At 39.9% G+C, this 18,954-nt stretch overlaps 1 protein-coding gene across 1 annotated transcript in view; it reads left to right on the top strand.

Annotated features, from left to right (window-relative positions):
• LOC149844773 (protein FORGETTER 1-like) overlaps positions 1 to 18,954 on the top strand; it is an 83,180-nt gene that overhangs the window by 35,904 nt on the left and 28,322 nt on the right. Inside the window, exon 27 of the mRNA XM_089995268.1 lies at positions 5,958 to 6,076. Within this exon, the coding sequence (XP_089851394.1) occupies positions 5,958 to 6,076 (119 nt within the window). The remainder of the gene's footprint in view (positions 1 to 5,957; positions 6,077 to 18,954) is intronic.

Below are 18,954 nucleotides of genomic sequence, written 5' to 3'. Positions count from 1 at the left end.
TGCTTGTTTATGGATTGTCTCTTCGTAGACAATTTCACAACTTCCTTATCTGTTTTTTTATGTGCCTGGAGCTCTACTTGATTGTACTTTCCTGCACAGATTGCATGACAGCATTTTTTGGGTTGTGTGCCTGAAGGAATGCTGCCATAGAAAGTGGTTGCACTGTTTGATATTTAAAGAGGGGAATTCATTGGGTTATGGACAATAAAAGGCAACATCTGAAAGTTTTGAAGTGATTTTGTGTGTGTGTGTGTGTGAGAGAGAGAGAGAGAGAGAGAGAGAGAGATCTTGGCAAGGAGAAGCTTAGGATATTATAGGTTCTTGTATAGATCTTAATTTTTTTGGAAAACTCTTCGAATTTAAAAAGGTAAAGAAAATAACAGGTTTTAGTCAAATTTATTTTTTTCCAGAAATGTAATAAGTAGTGGAAATATTTTATAAAAGAAGGTGAACAATTGAAAGATCATATTTAAAATATATAAAAAAGAAAAGTAGAATAGTCTTTGAAAATATAGCAATAATTTTGTGATATTATCTTGATAAAATCGTGATAGTTTTCATTTTAATCATTTTGCAGTATTTTCAAAATAGCATCTATGTCTATGGCATGACAATAATAATACACACATGCATGTGTGCATGAAGATGTGTATGCACATCCGAACATACCTCTACAATATCTCTTTGTCACATAGATAGTTCATTTGACACCCATTCTGTATCTCTTTATATGCTAGTGATACTGAAAACTTTATAAAAATGACTGAATCCTTGTATCTGCAACTGTATCCATGTGACATAGCCCTACTTATCTACACATTTGTGTGTGTGTACATGCATATGGGGAAGCTGTTAATATCAGCAGCTATCCGTGGATGCTAACACTTCACTACAAATTTATACCCTATAAAATTTAAAATGACAGTGATTTTCTTCATATAATTGCAAAAAAACCCATGGTTGGTGAAAATTAATGCATCAAACTGCCATGCCACGATGAAGTTTGTTAGGAATATAAATGTGTGGGCGATGTTTACATCCATGAATGACCATGGACCCTGCTTATGTCACATGTAGGGATGGCCATCAGGCTGGGCCGGCCCGGCCTGATCCAAACCCTATTAGGCCCCGACATGATTGACAGATGTCATCCTGCCAATAGTCCGACCTGACAATTGTTGGGTCGGGCTCGGGTACCAATGGCTTGCTCCATACCTGCTGAACTATGTCACATAGGTGCGGGTGCGGCGATGCGGCACTTTAAAAAAACTTGGGTGCGGGGATGCGGGATGGCATATATATAATTATATATATAACTTATATAATTATATATATAACTTTTAAGTTTTTAACGATTAACAACAGTAACACTAATGAAATAAAAAACAATTATCATAATATCATCAAATCAATTCATCATCATGCATGCAATAACTCAAATTAAAGAGAATATCATGAGGATTAATACATGGTCATGTCGTAATGAGTTTTTTTTTCTTGTATTTGTTCGTGTTTATAAAAATAGAATGTATATCAGGTCAGAACAAACACCTGACGTGACGGGTTACCGTCAGAAGTCCAATGGATGCCATTCATCCATGCGATGAACGACATCCAAAACGCTATGGTTGGCTCAGTGGTTTCAGCGGTTCATTTTGGCAGCCATAGATGACCTGTATCTAAGGCATCAACGGCCCTAAAAAAAAGTGCGACCCATCTACGAGCGGCTGGAATGAGAGAGAGAGAGAGACAAGGGGAGGGAGATTGAGAGAGAGAGAGAGAGAGAGAGAGAGAGAGAGAGAGAGAGAGAGAGAGAGAGATTGGAGACATACCTGTCGGAATCTTCACGCCGAAATCTGGGTTGGAGATGGAGAGGCGCAACGTCGGGGTCGGGAGACGGAGAAGACCGTCACAACATCGGGGTCGGGAGGAGAGGGCAAAAAGATTTTGCCTTAATCCCCCTCCCAGCCCATTTCATCGGGCGTTTTTTTTAAGTAAAAAAATTGGACATTACGCACCCAGGGTCGGTTTGACCGCACCAGGTGCCTCACCCGTACGCGCACCCGGCTGGCCGAATCCTTGTGACATAGCTGCTGAATAATGTATTACAGGCCGGGTTGAAATGAAACAATGCAAATACAATAAAATGCCACTAAGAGCTACAAGAGAGCACAATTACAATAGGGCCACTAATGGACCAATCACAATCTCAACAAAGGCGATAATCACCAAACACAAGTCACAAAGAAAACACAATGTAAAAACATAAAATGTATTGAACCACACCAAGCTCTATTTATAGAGCCAAAGAGGAGAGGCAAAGGGAGGCAGTCCAGCTAGTAGTTGGACTGCCTCCAACGGTCAAAAATATGACTGTTGGGAGCAGTCCAACAGCTAGTTGGACTGCTCCAACAGTCATATTGATTGTAACAGTCAATATGACGGTAACAGTAAAAAAAAATACAGAAAATAAAGACCCTAAAAGGTCCATACAACCCCTACTAGGTTGTCCCTAATACATGATGTAAAATTATCAAAAAGCCCCTTATATATATATACACAACATATTTTAACACGTGTTGGAGCAAGACAACCCAAGAGCCCCAAAAGATCTAACGTTGTTTTGCAAAAACCTTTATTTATAGTTTTAGGAAAGGTCTTCCCTCTCTTCCCTGATCAATATGCGATTAATCCCAGCCAACATACCTTTTTAGTGCTATGCCTAAAAAGTAAAAACACATGTGAATGCTCCTTTTTTGAGAAACAGAGAGAAGATGCATTTATATGAAAGAAATGACATTAATAGCAATCTTTTTAAAGGCAACTTTACATTTTTTTATGCAATCCATGCATGATGTGAAAATGTAGCTCGTGGGAAAATAGTCCTATATTGATGGGTTGAAGGGAGCGTAGATCTCTCCATTGACTATAAAACTAAGGGCATTCCACTACCAAAGAGTACATCCTACCGGCTTGGGTTGTAGATCTAATTAAACATGGTCTGTTATGTGACCCGGTGGATGATGGTGGTTATATTTGTAAAATATAAAATTTAAATCTATAATTTTTAATTAAAAAATATTAAATATAACCTGGTGTAAGAGCTCGACCTGGGCCGACTATGGTACTTGAGCCCGACTCAATAAGATATCTTGCCGGCTTGGCTCTCAAATTGAAGCCCGAGCTTGACCCACCCCTAGTCACATGATTTCTCTTTGGATATTTGTTGGCTTTCATAAGGGAATTCCACAGTGGATATTCAATAAGTTTGTACTCTTGGTAAAAGGTCTAGGAAGGATAAGAGAAAAGGAATATAACAAGGTAAAAACACCCCCATCACCGACCGCATAATGGCTGGCCTCCGGTTTAGAGCCTTGAGGTCTCCCCTACCCCTTGGGGAGTTCACCCAGCTTCGACCTTGCAGCAAGGGATGCCACCCGTGGGTTTTGAACTTGTGATGTCTCATCAACTTTGTGACATTTGCAAGTCGCCCCTACCAGATGAGCGGAGCACTTGTGGGCAAAAAAAATAAAAATAAATAAGAGATGTCCACATGTTAGCAAAAAGTCTACAGGGGCTCCCTGCACCTGGCTAGGTGGGTCAGCTTAAATCATTCAAGTTGAAGGATATCAAGAGTTTGATACCCACGGTGTGCATCCTCTCCACTAGGACTAAGCAGCAGCCTTCTTTGTGGGGGTGTGATATGGCAGTGCGTCATGCTCTCTCGGGACCCACCACTTGAACTGGGGTTTCCCCTTGTTAAATAAAAAAAGTGGCAACTGGATACTCTAGTAATGTTATCTTAGCAATATTTTAAATTTATAGCAATATATTAAATTTATGTGGTATTTGTGATGTATATGTATGTATTCGGTTTCTTTTGTATTTGTTTATGTATATGTAGACTGCATTTTTATAGTTTGAGAATGGCTAGAAAATAACTTCCTAACTTGGAATATTCTGTAACTTGGTATTTGTTTAATTCTTGTTCGTGCTTGAATTTGTAATGATCTTTGGTTGTAACTTATTTCAACCTGTAACAGCCTTAATGTATAAAGGGAATTGAAAAATTACCTCATAGTCTAATAAGTGATAGCACTGACAAATGCTTGCTTCTGCCTGGGCAAAGTATGTGGAAGTGCTGCAGGATAAATCTGGTTGAGGAATGAGTGCTTCCTGGACAGAAGCTCTAGGATTTGGTTTGGATATCTTAGTTTCTGATAAATTATGTGTGGTTCAATGCCTTGTATACTTAACACTTCTGCCCCCAAACCTTCTTGTTCCACTGACTGAAAGAGGTGCAGTTTGGAACTAAGAGTGAAAAGCTGTGCAGTTTTGGAAAACTAAAATCTTTTCAGCCCATGCATTTAGCAAATTCGCCATGAAATATAATTTATGATACGGTGCCTTGAGCCTATGTTAAGATATATACTTCTGCTTTGCCTTGAAATGAGTCTATATTCGAGTGGAGCTCAGTGAAATCTCGACTGCTTGAGTTTGGTTTGGTACGCTAGGCTCAGTCCTCAACTCTAAACCTTCAGATATATACTGTTTTTTTGCCTTGAAGGTAGTGCTATATTTGATTGAGCACAATGCAAGCCTTGGCTACTTGAGCTTGGGTTGGCACAGACTGGCTTAGTGGTGGTCAATGGAACAAGTAATCTATGGCCCGACCTACTGGGGTCAGGCTCGGGCCTCATTTTGAGGACCCAGCCCAAAAAATGTCCTGCTCGGGCCCCCAGTCGGGCCCTTGAACTGGACTTTATAAAAAAACAAAAAAACAAAATTACATTCATAAAATATATTTATGTTTTGGGTCTTGGATTGGGCATAAACATGCCAAACCCAACTCATTGGATTAAAAAGGTGAAGGTCTCTTCCTTTTATAACCCATGGAGGGGAGGGTCCTGTCCTTTATTTGGTTCTTCGATATGAGACTATTCATCCCACAAAGTAATTATGCATGGTGTATCAATGATATATGAGCAAGTTTCCTTTTTTGTATGTGCACCATTCTAATGCTCTCTCACATAAATGCTTTGCTATTAATATTCTTTCCCTCTTATGTCAAAGAAAAAGAAAGGCTTTCATGCATACCTTTAGTCCTATATCGATTAGTGGAGAGAGGTATGCCCTCATGCAAAGCATATAAATGAAGGGCAGTCCTTTATACATTAACACAAGGGTCTGTTTTCAGACCTGTGGATCCGTTTGCCCTGAACGACCTGATTGAATATTGTCGGTGGGTCGCGGGCAAGCTTTTCATACTTGAGCTTGAAAATGTCGGGCCTAGCCTGACCCAATAACTGTCAGGTCAAGCTTTCGGCAACTCATAATTCTCATCGGGCCTGTAGGGCCCTAATGGGTTGCTAATTGGGTCAGCCCGGCTTGACCTGATGTCGACCCGTAGGTAGGTTCAGCTCAAACCGAACTTGAGCATCTGTGCTTATCCTCAGCTTGATCTTGGCTTGGTTAAGCTTGACCCAACATACCAAACCACTAGAAATGTTTGATAGAGGGAAGTGATGGATTTTGAACTCAGACCTCCTTTACAAGGAGAATACACCTATGCGAACTTCATAATCATATTGTTTACATCTTGAATGAGCTTATCAAACTCTTAGTCAGCCCAAGCTTAGGATTGAACTTGGATGGTTTAGTTAAACGAGCCTTGGTTGAGCTTGGCTGGTAAGAGAAAGCTTGACCCAAGCTATTATCCAGCCAATGCAAAGCTCTTGCAAGAGGTAGGAGTCCTTGCCCACCCTTACAGGGTCTTCATGTGCACACGGAAAAAGGGTCATCCTTCCAATTTAACAGTCTATTTTGGCAACTTAAGGTTCATGATACTTTTCTATTTTATTATTTTCTGAAGTATGTCTTATTCTTGGAGCGATATCATTGAGCATTTATGTTACACCACTACTAATTTAGTTTTCTTTGTGATTTTGTCATATTAGAGTGCCAATAAATTGCTTGATCAGAATCAAGAAAATGGACTCTCTTCTAGCGGTGACGGGTTTTATGAGTCTAAGAGAGAATGGATGGGCAGACGACATTTTCTCTTAGCATTTGAATGGTAACAGTGTTTCTGAAATCCTTTATTTTTATGGCAACAGTGTAGTTGTGATCTTGCATATTTATCCTATTGCAGATTCTGAGATGCTTAGATGGTTGGAGATGTTTTTTAGCAATCAGACCGATTAATTTTTATTTAAATGTAGTTAGCTATTATTTTTGTGATGAATTGCACTTGCAGCAAGCTTTATGTTTTCATCTGTAATACTAAGTGTAGGGAATTTGAAAGATTTCTGCTATTTTGGCAGAATTTATATTGTAGGTATAATATGCAGAAATCTAATCATGTATCAGTGCAATTCCTTAAAATTTTCTTTTCTTTTAGCAGGGGTTGATCCAGTTATTAGTCTTCCACAAAGCTATTATTTGAATAAATGTCTACAAGTACTTTAACCTTTAAATTTCCTTTTGAAGTCATTACATGTGGCTTGCTGGCAACTGCGAATCCTGTGTACTTAATTCAGTATGATATAGCTCATGCTATCCTGACTGTGGGTACTCAAGGAAAGTTGTTACTTGCTGCTGCTATAGTTGTTATATATATATATATATATTTACTTGAGTATGTGTGTGTGTGTGTGTGTGTGTGTGTGTGTTGAAAATGTATTTTACATTTTTTTTGTTTTTTATTTATTTTGTTTGGAATTAGCTGTTAAGCTAGCTGTTAGGCATGCCTAACAGCTAGTAGCGTCACTCTTGTTCTCTCTTCTTGTGTATATATATATATATATATATATATATATATATATATATATATAGAGAGAGAGAGAGAGAGAGAGAGAGAGAGAGAGAGAGAGAGAGAGAGAGAGAGAGAGAGAGAGAGATCTGTTCAACCCTTAGGTGCGGAGCTACCAGTGGAATGATGCTGAGCGTCTATCATGGGGGCGTGATGGACGCTCAGCTTTTTTCGCTGCAAAAAACACTGAAAACAATATTTTTTACCCAAAAATGACATTCACCGGCGGTTTTAGCCAGCCGTTAAATATGATTTCAGAAAATGGATGATGCGTCACTCCTGGGGCGTTAGCGACGCTAAATGTCCCAACAGAACTGAGACCTTTAGTGGTGCTTTTTTAAGTGCTGCTTAAGGATAAAAAACACAAAAAAACACGTTTTATCATTTTTTTTCCACAGTTTTGGGTGCTGGCCGTCCATCACATCCCAGCATGATCCCACCTAGGGGTGGCAATCGGGTCGGGTTGGCGGGTTGGCGTGTCAGCATACCTCAACCCGAACCCGACCCGTTTATTAAACGGGTCGGCTGTGGCAAACACGAACCCGACCCGTTTAATAAACGGGTAACCCGACACGACCCGCCAACCCATTTAATAAATGGGTTGGGTCGGGCAAACGGGTTTTCAGGTTCGCGGGTCAGGTTGGCGGGTTGACGGATCGGGTTGGCAGGTAGGCAGGTTGGCGGGTCGGGTTGGCGGTCGGGTTGACGGGTCGGGCAGACGGGTTGGCGGGTTGACCCACCCGCCTAACCCGTTTATTAAACGGGTCAGCCGGGTTGGCGGGTTGGCATACCCCCAACCCAAACCCGACCTGTTTAATAAACGGGTTACACGGGTCGACCCGTTTATTAAACGGGTTGGCTTAAGCCCAACCCGAACCCGCCTAAGAGGCGGGTTGGCGGGTCGGGTCAGAAATTGCCACCCCTAATCCCACCTGTAGTTGCGCACCTATGGGTTGCACAACTACCTCTTTTTCTATCTATCTATCTATCTACCTATCTATCTATCTATCTATCTATCTATCTATATATATATATATATATATATATATATATATATATATATATATATATATATATATATATATATAGTAGTGCATAGGTGTTTGAACATTGGGTACTTGACAGTTACTTGAACATGCTGGCCGTCCATCGCGCGCATGATGGACAACCAGCGTCAAAAATGAGTTTTTCTTCCAAACGAGCAATAAAAGTCGCCGCTAAAGGTCAATAGCAGCGACTTTTGTCATCGCTATTGCTCGTTTGCAGAAAAACTCATTTTAATATTTTTTTTACACTAGCCATCCATCAAGCGCGCAATGGACAGCCAGCATGTTCAAGCACCTACCACTTTTCCTATATATATATATATATATATATATATATATATATATATATATATATGGGCATCTAGCCCATTGAGTGGAATGCTTGTTTAGGGGCATTTTATTAATGAAAATAATATTTTTTATGTGTTCTCGTGATTGTGAGATTGTGCTAAAGTGCTATTACATTTGCCCTTAGTGGCTTGTATTTGGCCTTAGTGCTTGATGTGATTCTTTGTACCTTTTGAAGGTTGTTTCATTACATGGTATCAGAGCTAAAGGGTCTTTAATCCTTATCGTGCTCTTGGAATGTCGGCTCATGAAAGTGCTATTTTCCTTGCTCATGGCACACTTCTTGTTTGCGGTTTGTGGTTGTGGATTGTCTCATCTTTGTTTGTGGTCTAACTTCTCTTTCATCATGTTCGAGAAAGAATCCATAATCATCATCTCCTTCAAGCTCAATGACTCCAATTGTCTAGTGTGGGACTTTATCATGGAGAATCATCTTAAGGGCAAAAGGCTTTGGTCTTATATCCGTGGTACCACTATGGAACTAGAACGAAAGCTCGTAAAGAAAGGAGGAGATCAAGTTAAGGCTCTTTACAATAATGAAAGGGGAAAGACCATTCAAGAATATCACAATGAGATGGAGGATTAGGAGTCGTAGAATGCACAAATGTTATCTTGGTTCATGAATAGCTTGAAACTTAAGATTGCCACAACATTATCAAATTCAATGGGGCTTGCGATGTATGGGTCTTTCTTAAAGAAATGTTTGTTCAAAGAGACTTTACACGAAAATATTAGCTAAAAGACAAAACCCGTACCATAAAACAAGGGGATAAGAGTGAAAGAGATTATTATGGCACACTATCTCCTTTGTTGAATGACTCAGTGCTCTTCAAACCTAAGTGGAAAGTTCGCCAATTGAAATGAGTGAAAGACAAATGAAGAAAGAGCAGTTTTTCTCCTTTCTTCTTAGCCTTAGTGTAACGACCCCAACTCATCCCCTGTTAAAATGTGATTTTTTTTAAGACAATTGCGGAAACCAAAACTAGAGATCCGGGGCTTTACAGACATAACACAATCCAAACCATAGGGATCTTACATTAACCCAACAATCAACTAATTAACTTTATTAATCAATAATTAAAGTTTAAGAACATAATCAAATAAATGTCCAAAATTATGGAGCCACACTGTCCCAAACAAATTATCAGAAAGTAGTCACGCAACCTCGTAAGCCCCCATATAGCATACGTCTTCATCACTGGGTTTCGGGTCATGTGAAAAAGATAAAGGGTGCAGGGTTAGAATCAAAGATTCTGCGTACGAATTCCTCTAACAATTCAAATAAGCAAGAAAAGCATAAATCAAATTCATGTAATATCTTTAGAGAAACGTAACTACAAAAGTTTCATAATTCACTTAGCATTCAAGCATTTAAAATCAGATATCATGCATTATCAACAACTAGTAGGGAATAAAACAAGTAAAATTGCATGAACTAATGCAGAACAATAAATATGCATGAATAACTTAAGGCTCTTGTGATATGCATGAAATCAATTCATGCTGCGTGAATATGTACTTAAGGCTCTTGTGATCAGAGAGGACCTCGAACTGTTCTCCATACAGGTAGTGACGCTAGATCTTCAGCACGAAGGCAATCGCCACTAACTCTAAGTCATGCGTAGGGTAATTATTTTCGTGCACCTTCAACTGCCGAGAAACGTACGTGATGACCTTTCCGTGCTGCATCAAAACACAACACAACCCAGTCCGATTCCTGAAGCATCACTGTACACAACGAATCCGCCCGTCCTAGAAGGCAAAGTTAACATTGGGCCGTGGTCAACCTCATATTCAGCTCTTGAAAGCTCTTCTCGCACTGAGGTGACCAAACAAACTTCACCCCCTTATGTAGAAGCTGAGTCATTGGGGCAACGATACGAGAGAAATCTTGTATGAATCGACGGTAGTAGCCCACCAATCCCAAGAAGCTCCTGATCTCTGAAACTGTCTTCGGCTACTTCCAAGACGACATTACCTCCACCTTGGCTGGATCAACCTTCACGCCCTTCTCTGAGATCACGTGGTCGAGAAACATCACCTTGTCGAGTCAAAACTCACATTTCGAGAACTTAGCATAAAGTTGATGTTCTCTCAGTGTCTGCAACACAATCCGCAGATGCTCTCAGTGTTCCTCCACGCTCTTGGAGTAGATAAGAATGTCATCGATGAATACAATGACAAAAGAATCCAGTTATAAACTGTCCATGAATGCTGTAGGGGCATTGGTGAATTCAAAAGACATCATAAAAAACTCATAGTGCCCGTATCTGGACCTGAATGCCATCTTCGTAACATTTTTTGCCTTGATCCGCAACTGATGGTATCCAGAATGAAGATCTATCTTAGAGAACACCTTTTCCTTCCTCAGCTGGTCGAACAGATCATCAATCCTAGGAAAATGATACTTGTTCTGCACCGTCACCTGGTTCAGCATGTGGTAGTGTATACAGAGTCGCATGAACCGATCCTTATTGACAAAGAGAACATGTATACCCTAAGGGGACACACTCGTCCTGATGAAGCCCTTGTCAAGAAGTTCCTGCAACTTATTCAGCTCAATCAGCTCTGCAAGTGCCATGCGGTACGATGCTCGCAAAACTGGTGTCCTGCCAGGCACCAGCTCGATCGAGAACTCGATCTCCCTATGAGGTGGCAAACCCGATAAGTCCTCGGGAAAGACGTTCGGAAACTCACGAACCACATCCAACTGCTCCAAGGGTGTCACCTGACTGTTCGTCGCGGACACACTGGCCAAGAACACCATACAACCCTGCTTGTGGTACTTGGAGATCTTTAATGTAGAGACACTCTTCACCTCACTCATCGGTCTGGTTGCCTGGAACATCAGTGCAGACAAGTCAGGGCGTTCTAATAGAACCTTCTTTCCCCGACACTGAAGAGTTGCATTGTGTTTGGACAACCAGTCCATACCCAGAATAACATTATATAAGGTTATGTCCAGTATGATTAGGTCGTCAGACAACTTATGCCCCTCTATGACCACTCAGATTGAAGGAAAGTATTTCTCGCAAGAAGATGTACTCATCGGAGACATCACATCAAGAGCTTTCTTGAGGCTAGATGGAACAAGATCAAGTAATCTCGCAAAAGAGAGTATAATATAAAGGAATGGGTAGCATCCGAATCAAACATCACACGAGCATAGTGGTCAGCGACTATGAAAATACCTTCGATCAGGTCGTTTCTGATCGCCCTGCGTGGCAGCGTACAATCTCCCGTTGGTCCTCCGCTGTGCCTACTGCTGTCCTTCCTGAGCCGTCGGCTTGTTCGGACAGTAGGTAGTAATATGTCCGGGCTGCTGGCACTGGTAGCAACCCCCCTTGAAGAGTGGACAAGAGCCCTGAGGATCCCCTTGAAGAGTGGACAAGAGCCCTGAGGATGGCTTTTGTTGTACCTACGACACACGACCAGAGTCTTCCTTTGCTTCTGCTTCTGCTGGGGTCGACCCTACTGGTGCCCCTGTTGTGTCCTCTGCCTCTTCGCCTTACCCTCCTGCGCCTTGCCGCCCGTAGGTGGGTTCATTCTCACTCCGCCATTGGTGCTGCCTCCGTTGCTACCCCTCTTCTGCGATCCACCCTTAACCTCTCCCATTCCTCGTTCAAGATGGATGCAGACTAGATCACATCACTGAATGTAGTAGGGCAACTTGTCATCATACGAACCCGGAGTCCGTCCTTCAGCCTTCGAACATACTTCGTTGCCCTTGCCTAATCATCAACAAAAAGGTTCGGGCAATAGCTCTCCAAACTCCTGAATTTGGTGGTGTAGTCCACCAAACTCATGTTCTCCTCAATCAACTCGAGGAACTGCTGCTGCTGCATACGTTCTCGTGCATAAGCAGGGAAGTACGCATCTATGAACTCCTCTCTAAAGGCCTCCCAGGGAATGACTTTCAACTCTATCATACTTCACCTGTCGTAGGGTGTCCCACTATTTCTTGGTATCGCCCAATGTTATTAAAAATGCGCCTCAAGGCGCAAAAAGCGCGCCTCGCCTTAAGGCGAGGGTCTTTATGCCTTGATACGCACATATAAAGCACAAAAGGTTCAAGGCGTGCGCCTCATACGCCTTGAGGCGCACGCCTCAGGGCGAAATGCGCCTCAATGAGAGGCGTATGCACCTCTCATTGTTTGTCAAACGGGGGTCAAAGCCCCCATTTGACCAAAACTTAGATGTTATTAAATCAGCCCCCTCGACCCTAAGCCCTAAATTTTCATTTCGTCTCGCAGTCTCTCTCTCACATCTCGCAGTCTCTCGCTCATCTCTCTCTCGCAGTCCCTCACTCGTCTCTCGTAGTCTCTCACTCGCCTCTCACTCATCTCTCTCTCACAGTCCCTCACTCGTCTCCCACTTCTCGTCTCGGTCTCTCCCACCTCTCTTCGTCTCGTTTGTCAACCTAACCCGAGCTTAGGTTTCAGAAGAAGAAGAAGAAGAAGAAGAAGAAGAAGAAGAAGAAGAAGAAGAAGAAGAAGAAGAAGAAGAAGAGGTACATGTTTTATATATTTGTATATATTTTTCTTTTATGTTCAGTTGAGTTCTAATCTCCTTTAGCGTTAAAATTAGCCATTGTTCAACCTAATACGAGTCAAACTGAGCCAAGTAGCCATTGTTCACATTCAGCTTGTTAAGCCTCTTTTATGAGTTTGAGTGGCTTGGCTTGTTTCACTGCCCTGCATGCTCAAACTCTTCAAAATGTTCTGATAAAGGAAAAAAGGGGAGATGGGAAGATGAAATACACAAGAACAAACACACTTAGGGTGTGTTTGCATGGCTTGCGGTTCAAGATCCGATCTAGACATGCGGGCCACCCCAGATCCGACCTTCATTCAACTGGGGGATCTCTGAGATCTCAAAACCCTTAGAAATCCAAAATTTCTAACTGAGAAAAAAGGGAATGGCCTGAGATCATGAATCTGAAAAAGTATCAAGATATACAAATTTGATTTTATTTTAATTAAGGTTTCTGTTTGGGAAAAAAGTTCAAATCCGATCCATTTGTACTCTTGTATTGATTTTGGTTGTGCATGAAACGCCTAAGCAATAAGAGATTTTACACTTCTTTATAATAGATTTAGTGTGGCCTTGGGGGCATTGGAATGATCAGGTTTCAAACTTAGTTCTGGTTCAGATTTAGGTTGGATATCTAACAAATCCATATCCAATTAGCAGGATTCAGTAGAGCTAGCAGGTAGTAAATAATCAGATTCGAGTTCAATATGCAGTCTTACATCTGAATCTGAACCAAATCGTAATTTAAACCCATAGGATAATGAACTAATTACATATAGAATGTATCTGATTACCAGTCAATGTGGGCTCGTATTATATTTTCCCATCTGACTCTGAATTTGAATTTAAAGTAAGATCTTACTAGGTTGGATTCTGTAATGCCTACAACAGAGATGAATTTAACCCCTTTGCATCTCATATTTTTTCCGTATTTATTTGAGATTTTTTTTATTGGTTGTTGCTTCATCAATAAAGCATTTCTTATTTATTTATAATTTTAGATCTGCTATATGTTTCTCTTGTGGTTTGATTTGGTTTCTTTTGTTTTCAATTTTTTGAAATGGTAGAGATGCATTGAAAGTTCTGATCTTGGTGCACATTTTTTTTGCTTGGAATGTTTTGCATTGTATTCTCCTTTAGCATACTTTCCACTTGTAAGATGGTAACAGTGAAAGTTTATGTGTTAAAATGTTTTCGTGGTTCATTTCTTGGAAACTAAAGAGTTTCCTGTTGCAAGTGGCGATGGTGTATTATAGTCAAGTTATTTTTACAGTTTTCTGTCACTTGTTGGAGTACATAATATGTTGAGACTTAAAGCTCTTTACAGGGAGCCAGGTCACTGGTGTTGTTTTGATTGATGCTCCAACCCACTTGGCTAGATTTCTGCATTACCATCTTTATATTTTAGCAGAACCCTCCACTTGTATTGCATGAAGAACAATGGTGAGCCAAAAATGATACCCATGCTTCATAAATTAAAATGAATATAATGAAACAGAAGTATATAGGTGCTTCATATGTACTGAACTTTGCTTAACATAAACCTGTGCAGGGGCTTATTCCTTTTTCTTTTGCTCATATTGATGTGCAAGACTTATTCCTAAGACTTGACAATAATAAGTTGGCTTCCATCACAGACCAGTTAGTTTGTGAGGCTGCATAGATCAAATTACAACCATCAAGTTTATATGTTCTGTAAATTATTGCTGACATCACCTGCTAGCATCACTGTCAGTATTGTCTACATAAAATAATTGAAATTTTTTGGGAACCTTCTGAAGGCATCTCAACTTGGAATGTCAATATTACAAGGTTAGGATTGTATCTGCAAACATTGTCTTGTATGAGATCCCTTCGTTGCAGATAGAACTCTTTTAATATCTACAGACTATACAGGTGTTAACTGGATAATGAGAAGATTGTTGGTGGTTCATTATGAGATTTGGATTAGTATCATAGCTATTTGGCAATTTGACTCTTCGTGTATGTTATGTAAAGCAGCTGGTTCTGATAAATTTCTTTAGCTCTTTTTGTTACACAACAAAACCAACTCTCTCTGTAACCAACCACTTAAAGCTAAAGTAATACACATAGTTTCACTCACTACCAGTAATCGATATCAAGAAAAGCCTTGTGTTCAACAATCATGCTCCAGAACTAGTAGAATTTTCCATGGAAAAACCATAGAACATTTGACACAGAACCAGCAGAGAGAAATGACAGTGCACATCGTTCAACTCAACAAGAACCAGTGCTATAGGGTGATCTGAAGCGACAACTATAACACAATCAAGAGGAGTGGGACATGTAAGTGAACGATAAAGCCTAGAGAAACTAGTAAACCTACAACTCTTGAAGTCTTGAGATCCCATTTAGCCTTCTATGTTTGTTTTCCTATACTGAAGTTGATAAGGTGCTAGAGTAAATTGGAGTCACATAGGACATTGGTGTGCCAGTTGGAACTTGCCAACTGACAACCTGGATCGAGTCAGGAAAATTTTGATTTCAGTTGTTAGTCTTCCAAAACTTGTCTGTGGCTTGTTAATTCAGTTTATTATTTGGCAATTTAGAGTGATTATGTCATTTCTTAGCTTATAAGGTTCTCATGCCTTGGCTGGGACTGAACCGAAAAGAGAAAGAAGCTCATAAAATTTGTGGTTCTAGTTCTGAGGGTACTTCTTTAAGATATGCTATAGAGTTTTTAATATCTATTGATGCTATGATGCAACCTTTTCTTTCAAAATTTTCTATGCTATTCAATGATGGGCAAACCATGATTACTTGTTAGGTTGTCAAGCCATTGCTGCAAAAAAGAACTAGGAGAAAGATACAAGTCTTAAATGGTAATGGAAGAGATGAACTATTGAAGGTATGCTCATGGGAGTCTGACTAGTGATTTCCCTTGGGAATTTCCTCATGAACATGAATGGAACTATTGACTTTTGCAAAGGACGAGTCACTTGCAGCTTGTCGTGACGAGTCACTTGCAGCTTGTCGTGTAACGACCTGCTCATGCCATGCCAAGCTGAATTCATTCACAATAATATGAATTCATTCACATGTTCCAGAATATATAAAATATGTACTACACCAACTTTCTGAATGACCCACAGAGTGAACACCAAGAACTATGAATTCCCTTGGCTTTCCCACTGCACACTCTAGGGTTGCAACTGATATGTATTGGATGATGATCTGCAATGTCAGCATTCAGAAATGCACACAATGCTTGGATACAACCATAACACAAAGCATTGTACCTTCTCTCTTATCCAAATGCAACCACAAGCATCAGGAGTTACATAAAGCGATGATCCAAACACACCATGTATCCAAAAAAACACTGGTTACCTCGCCAGAAGAAGGATCATATCCAGCATCATATGTCGATCTGGTTCGGGCTCGAGCTTGAATTTAGATGCAAATTTGCATACCAAATCCAAATCTGACTATTAATTGGATTCAACTTGTTTTACCAAATCCGACTGATGGGATTCAAATTGTGTTGGGTATCATATGTAAATCTAAGCCTTTGACATCCCTAGTTCAGATTCAAGATGAAACACCAAGTTCCAAGACACGTTTCTTGAACAAAGGTATTCTTAATTGAGTCTAAGCTTGTGTTTGGCTTCACATGAAACATGTCTTTCTATTATAAAAAACTTGATGATTATGTTCACTTCTCTCGATTCTCTTTCCCACTAGGTGGGTACCCATATTTTTCTAATCAATTAAATTGTTTAGTGAAAAGAATGACTTTTCCAATGCTAAAGGCATCTTGGCAAAATTCTATGCGTGCATGTGGCTTGGGTAAAACATAGTTATTATTACGATTATTAGAATGTGGCTTGGGTAAAATTATACATACTCGAGGCAAAATCCAATTAGAGAGCCATATTCAGGGGAAAAATCCAATTTGAGATTCACATTCGGGGCAAAAATCTAATTTGAGATCCATACTTGAGGCAAAAATGCATATTCAAGGCAATCATCCAATTCGAGATCCATATTTGAGGCAAAAAATCATATTTGGGCCAAAAATCCAATTCGAGATCCATATTCGACAAATATCTAATTTGAGATCCTTATTTGGAGCAAAATTCATATTCATGGCAAAAATGTCATTCAAGGTCTATATTGGGGGCAAAAATCCAATTCCAAATCCATATTCATTTCAAAAAATCATGATTTTAGATATAATTCCGTAATTGGATCCATATCTGGGCAAAAAACCATAATAAATTTGTTAAAACATGTAAAATGGTGGACGGATCAAGTTATACGATCCAAAACAAAGTAATTCGACCCATTATCCTTGACTGTCCAAGTTGTTCGCACATCATCATCAAACAACGGACATTTGGAACATAGCATTTGAGTACGATCCAAACAAACGTTGGACTTGGAACAATTGTTACAGAACGAACAAAACCAATATTCTGTTCTGTTCGTTTTGTTTATTTCATCCAACCCTGGACAAGCCATCAAACATATCCTAAGAATACTCTTTCATCGCAGGTTGTCGACTTATACAGATGCATCTCTGGTTGGACTGAATCCTAAGATATAAAAAAAGGGGGTTTTCTTATTCATCTTAGGTCTGCAATTCCTTTCATTTCCATTCTTAATATGGATTTTTCTTCTTCCTATGCTGGTCTTTCTTCAAATTTCCTCGGTCAACTTGTGTCTGAAAATTTAAACCATTCCAATTTTATGACTTGGAAAAGAGAAATCGTTCCTTATATAAGGAGACAAGATCTGTCTGGGCATCTGGATAGATCAATTCCTACCCCACCACAATTTATTTCGCAGGAAACAAAGTATGACAAAGGGAATGCATCGATTCAGCCGACACAAAATTCAGAGTTCACGACTTGGATGAAGCGGGATCGGGCTTTAGTAGCCTACATTACTTCGACCTTGTCTCAAGAGGTCTTGATATCCATTCCTGATGATTGCACTGCGGCAGAGTTATGGAATAAGCTTATTCAGACATATTCCCAAATATCAGAGGCTAGGGTCTTATTCTTGAAGCGAGAATTCCAGACTCTCCAAAAGGGTACCATGTCCATTATGGAGTACTTGAACAAAATGAAGATAATAAAGACCAACTTGCTATTATTGGAAGTATAGTATTAGACAAAGAGATAGTACAACAAACTTTGAATTGCCTCGGGGAAGAATATCACGTCCTTACCACATCTCTGTCGTGCTTGCCAGAATTACCATGTTTTGAAGACCTTTGAGCTAAGCTTCTACAGTATGAGATGAGTCTGAACAGATTGGCTACCAGGAATGAACAATCCAATAAACAAAATGTTTTGATATATATATATATATATATATATATATATATATATATATATATATATATATATATATATCAAGGTGGTGCTCGTGGTGGGAACAATTTTCGAGGTGGAAGAGGCCATGGACGTCATGGACAAGGAGGTCGTGGGCTTCTTCCCACTTCGAATATATCAGAAAACTCTACTGTGGGAAATCAAAATATTTCTACATATGCTTTTTGTGCAACAAAAAGGGACATATCAAAGCAAATTGTTGGTTCAACCCTCAAAACAAAGGCAGAAATAACAGAGCAGAGGGAAAAAGGAAAACTGAGGGATCGAAGCCTTCTGGAGATGTACAACAACTCTTGCAGCTTTTTCACAGATGAATATTAAGCAGAATGATCAGGGAAAGTGGTATATAGACTCTGGAGCAGCCACTCACGTGATAGGTAATTCGAGTAAGCTCACTAACTTATCTCCTTATTTCGGAAAAGGTAGTATTGTTCTATTACTCACACTGGAAATGCACAAATTCCACTGTCATCTTCTAGTCTTAATTTGTCTCATGTTCTTATTGCTTCTAATATAAAAAAGAATATTATTTCTGTATCCAAGCTTGTTGATGATACAAATTCTTCAGTCGAATTTACCCCTTCTTCTGTGCATGTCAAGGATCTTCAAACGAAGGAGACGCTCGCTAGAGTGGAGCGACGAGGGAATATGTACGTCTTCAACGAGGATCTTCCTACTGCAGTCTTGAAGCCATCTTTTATTTCGAAGTCATCATCACAGCTTCCAGAGTCAAGTTCTTCGAATGTTTTGAGTATGAGTCAATGCAATAAGCCATATATATGGCATGGTCGCCTTGGTCACTGTAGATGTACTTTCATTGAAAAGCTTGTGTCGAATAATCTTGTTCCAGAGT

The sequence above is a fragment of the Nuphar pumila genome, chromosome 2 (genome assembly GCF_984573655.1).
Source record: "Nuphar pumila chromosome 2, dmNupPumi1.hap1.1, whole genome shotgun sequence".
Lineage (NCBI taxonomy): Eukaryota > Viridiplantae > Streptophyta > Magnoliopsida > Nymphaeales > Nymphaeaceae > Nuphar > Nuphar pumila.
The sequence above is the reverse complement of the archived record's forward strand: the minus strand, read 5'-3'. Positions and strand labels throughout refer to the sequence as shown.